General features: G+C 36.1%; 1 protein-coding gene across 1 annotated transcript; it reads left to right on the forward strand.

The window, feature by feature from the left end:
- Positions 1-493: 493 nt before the first annotated feature.
- Positions 494-4,433, forward strand: LOC114418247 (growth-regulating factor 3-like). Its single transcript, XM_028383498.1, has 3 exons — positions 494-902; positions 996-1,428; positions 3,623-4,433. The coding sequence occupies exons 1-3, from the start codon at positions 728-730 to the stop codon at positions 4,020-4,022; spliced, it is 1,008 nt and encodes a 335-aa protein (XP_028239299.1). The 5' UTR covers positions 494-727; the 3' UTR covers positions 4,023-4,433.
- The last annotated feature ends 556 nt before the right edge of the window (positions 4,434-4,989 follow it).

The raw sequence follows: 4,989 nt of genomic DNA on the forward strand, positions 1-4,989 counted from the left end.
GAGTAGAAAGTATAAGATTTTAAATTGTTATTAATTCTAATTTACAATACATGAATAAATTTACTGTCTTTCTTGTATTTTTATATTTCTTTTCTTGCTTCAACTTTCAAAAAATCATTTTCAAAGCTAAAAAAATATAAAGACACTCAAACACATCTTAAATAATTTTACTTGACCTTTGAAACTTTTACTTTATATTTTAATTTTAAAATACCTTCTGATAGAAAGAAAGTTAAAATAAAGTATTTTCAGTCAATAGAATTTTAATTAAAAAAAAATAAATTCATTTAATTCCATCTCATTTTTTCCATTTAAATCATTAATTACAAAAAAAAATCGCTGCTGAAATAAAATTCATTTAATATATTTTTTTTCTTCAAAAAACTTAAAGAGCAGCAGATAAGAACAAAAATCCAATTAAGATTTTTGTGAGAAAATAATTAAATAAAAGTGGAAGTTAGCTTCTCTTGTTGTAGTAAGTAGGAGTAGTAGTTAATACTTAATAATATGCAGCATCCATCCATCCATCCATGAGTTGAATCCCTTCTATACCATTTTATTTTTACCTATCAAACAATCATGTCTGAACTCCTTCTTCTGCTTCTCTCCGAGGTAACCGCCCCCACTTTCTAATGCAGATTTCCCTCTCTCTCTTTCCCTCTTTGTCTTTCAGATTCATCACCCTTTTTCTTTTTCCCTCTTCTGCATAAAATAAAAATAAAACACCATGAGCGTTCCTCCGCCGTATGCGGCGGCGATGTGGACGCCGTTCACGGCGGCACAGTGGCACGAGCTGGAGCACCAGGCCCTCATCTTCAAGTACCTCAAGGCGGGTCTCTCGGTTCCCCCTGACCTCCTTCTCCCCATTCGCAAGAGCCTCCAGTTGATGTCTCATCCATCTCGTAAGTAGTAATATTTATAATAAAAATAACATCTTTTTCGCTCGATTTTGTGTTCTGCAAGTGAAAGTTTGAGTTTTGAGTTTTGTTTTTCAGTGGGGTTTTATGGGAAGAAGATAGACCCTGAACCGGGTCGGTGCAGGAGAACCGATGGGAAAAAGTGGAGGTGTTCGAGGGATGCGCACCCTGACTCCAAGTACTGCGACCGCCATATGATACGGCGGCGTTACCGTTCAAGAAAGCCTGTGGAATCATCTCAAACTCACTCTTCTTCTTCTTCTTCTTCTTCTTCTTCTGCTACTGCTGCTTCTTCAAATTCAAATCCTGTTGCTGGTGGTGGTGGTGGTTCTGTTGCTAATGTTTCTGGAACTGCAACTGCTGCAAAAACCCTTCACACCCTTCCCTTGCACACCAATGGTGCAAGGGAAGGTTTCACTTTCACCCTTGGGAACAACACCAACACCACCCTCCCACACCTTCACATGAACCCCCTCACTCTTTCAGCTGACAATACCAAGAAAACTTACAGGTATGCAACTATGTATGCTTTTTGTCACACCCTTTCATTCATTCAGATTGAGCCCTTTTGTTAGAATTTCTCAATTGTTTATGCTTTTTTTAATCATGTATTAATAGTATCTGAAGGAATCATGTAATCCATGTAACCGACCTATCAGAAGAGGAATATGACTATTGTTGTTGTGTGAATAGAGGAGGTTATTTTTTATTTTTTGTTTTTAGTTGTGTTTTCGTATGATGCTTGCTACATTTGTCTTTAGGGGTGTTTGACTTTTGGGGTCGTGGCAATGATTGCTATAATTTTCTAGTGGGGTGTGTGGGTGTTATTTACCCCGCAACAGATGGTATATTATTGTGTTAGTGTTATACAGCAAACATGGTAGCTGTGATGTTAAGTTACCTAACATGTGGATCATTATGAGGGTGAGATTCTGGGAGTAAAGTGTAAGTCATCTACCTATAGTTTTTGAGTTAGACTTGTATTCTCTATTCAACTTGATTTGTGTGTTTTCAAAAGATGCAGTGCTGATGAGCTATCTTCCTAAATTCAACTCAGCATTTTTTTTTTCAAAATTTCCGGCGTGTTTAATGAATGCTTTGAAGCAATTTTCAACTTTGCTTCTTAGAAACAGCATGCAAGTTTGCCGTGTTTTGGGTTTGGGTTTCTGGATTGCATTTTGATTTTGTTTTTGCAAAATTTTTGGTGTGTTCAATGAATGCTGTGGAGCAATTTTCAACTTTGCCCCTTAGAAACAGCATGCAAGTTTTGGTTTGTGTTTCTGGATTGCATTTTGATTTTTTTTTTGCAATATTTTCGGTGTGTTCAGTGAATACTATGGAGCAATTTTCAACTCTGCCCCTTAGAAACAGCATGCAAATTTGCCATGTTTTGGTGTTGCGGTTCTGAATAGCATTTTGATTTTTTATTTATGCAAAATTTTCAGTGTTCAATGAATGCTATGAAGCAATTTTCAACTTTGCCCCTTAGAAACAGCATGCAAGTTCGCCATGTTTTGGGTTTGGGTTTGCATTTCTGGATTGCATTTAATTAGGTATTGGTTGCAGTTTAATGTTGAAAATTAATGAAGCTCTTGATTTTCTTGTGATCTGAATTGTCTGTCCTCTTGCTGTTCATCTGAGATCATGAGATAGGGCTCCAGGTTTACTTATTCAAGTATTTTGTATAAATGCTTTTCATGCTTGTTTCAAACATTTTGTGAGACAGGTAGGGCATGGTATGTTACCTTGTCAGAGTGTGAATGACGAGTATTAGTGTATGGTTTTATAAAATTGGAAATCAAGGACTTATCGATTATTGAATGTTAGCAAACTGAAATTATAGCGGGGCATTGATGTTAATGTGTGATGCAGTTAATGTAATCAAGGGAAGGTAGTTTCGTGCTGATAAAAAAAGTAAAGGTAGTTTCATATTGGTGGACCATGCATCCATATTGTGATGGATAGTTGATAGTTGTCGGGTGACATGGGATAGGTTTTTAAAAAAAATATTGAATATGGCTATTTTCTCTAATTGTCTGGTGATATGATTTTTCAATATTGGGTCATCAATGAGCAAATGGAATCTTTCATTTTCCTTCAATGTCTTCTCCATCTTCTTGTTCTTTGCGTTCTTGTTTTTCTTCCCTATTACTTTGAGTCTGAGATACATTTCTTATGTTTGCTTGTCATAGTTGTTTACTTTTTTGGGTGTGAATGGAAGCTAGTATTGATATTTGATACTGTGTTAATGACTACGACATGCACACACTGAAAGTGACATTTTTTATTTTGTAAAGTTAAAAAAAGTGTAGTGAAAGTGAGAGGGGAGGTAATAATTGGAGTTATATTTTGATCATTGAAGTAAGTGATTTGAGTCATTATAAGGAAATGGTGGGGTTTGAGGTAATCTGGATATTAACTTATTTTTATGACAATGGAAAAAGGGAGCATCTAAATTTCATCACACAGCGCGGGTAAGAACAGTTTTCTTCTGGACAGTACCTAAATTATTCACCTCAACAGATTCATGGGCAGAGAGGGGGGTTACTTTTTCAATTCAAGGCTGCGGTGACCCCAGCCCATTTGGATCCATTTGTGTAGCTTTTCATTTTTTTTCTTCAATATTTTTAAATTTTTTTGGTAATTTCCTATTATACATACTTGAAATAAATGGAGCATCATGATGTTTACTAAACACTCCATAGGTTTGGACTGAACTCAGAAGCAGATGAGCACAACGTCTTACAGAAAGATCTGGGAAGTGTGAGGTATCAAGGTTATGACTTTACCTCAGATGCCATGTGGTCTCAAATGTCTCACATTCCATCAAATACTGTTTCGGAATCAAGAAGTGGTTCTACTATGCTGGGCAACTGCTTCCAACATCAAACAATGCGAGATGCTGAGCTGTTGAACCTGGAAACGGCAAGGACCAAAGATCTTGTCTTTAGTGGCCAGTTAAGTTCAGCTGGGGGTTTGAAACAGGAATATCAGTCTCCCCAGTCTCTCTTCAGTGACTGGGACTGGAAGAAGGATTTAAGTTCCTCTGCCCTTGAGTATAAGCCTAACAAGGATTTTAACTGCAACCCAGATGCCAATGTTTGATTAAAATGGTTCTTTATAAGGCTTGGAAGGAGTATTTTTGTTTTGTGTCTTGACATGTCAGCATCCACCCGAAGGAAGCATTTTAATCAGGAACTGGTCCCCTACCCCTTTGTTTTTCCCCTAACCAATGAAATTACAAGTCCTCAGGCAGTTATAAATTTCCATCCATAGCTTTCAGATACCCGAGGCAGTTAATTTCGTGTTGTTCTCTTATATAAACTTAAAATACTTGAAGGAGTTATGCTTTCTTTAAATGTAAACCTGTAATATTTGACTGTGTTTTTGTTGTTCTTTGTTGTAATGTCATGTAGTTTGATTCTTGTCTCCTATGATTGTAGTTCCTTTGATTGTTAGACAGATTGTGCTATTTTCAGGCAACAAGCAAGATCACAAGTATGTTTAATTATTGTATGAATGATTGTGATTGACCAACATTCTTTAACATGGCATTTGAGAGGTGTGATCAATGTTTTGGATGTTGGACCGAGTCTAGTAGAGCCTTGGAACTAATGAGGGAAAGTGGAGAAGAGAGGGGGGCAAATAGTGGTTTTGCATTGGAATTTAGATGCTAAAATCGCAGTCAAGTGGTGCTTTCAACGCCACAGCCAACAGGGGTTATAAATGAGATGTGCAGTGGTTGTTGGCTTATTAATGTTTCAATTTGGAGTAGCATTTCGAGGTGGAAAGGCTGTGTTGGTGTTTCATAATGGTTTTTTTAACACATTCTTTTTTTTTTCACTCAAAATTCTTGCACTTTATTTCCATTTATTTTATTTTATTTTGCCAATGGAAGCCAAACGAGCACAGTTGGTCTTTCTTTGTCAGCCAGAAAAAAAAAACCGTGCCCCTTTAGTTTAAAAACTTTTTCTGTTTTTCTTTTTATATTTTTTTCTGTTTGATTTCTATTTTCAAAATTTGTTTAGTTTTTAAGAATTAAAAGATAAAAAAATTGTTTTCAAATGATATT

The sequence above is a fragment of the Glycine soja genome, chromosome 1 (genome assembly GCF_004193775.1).
Source record: "Glycine soja cultivar W05 chromosome 1, ASM419377v2, whole genome shotgun sequence".
In the NCBI taxonomy this organism is placed as follows: domain Eukaryota; kingdom Viridiplantae; phylum Streptophyta; class Magnoliopsida; order Fabales; family Fabaceae; genus Glycine; species Glycine soja.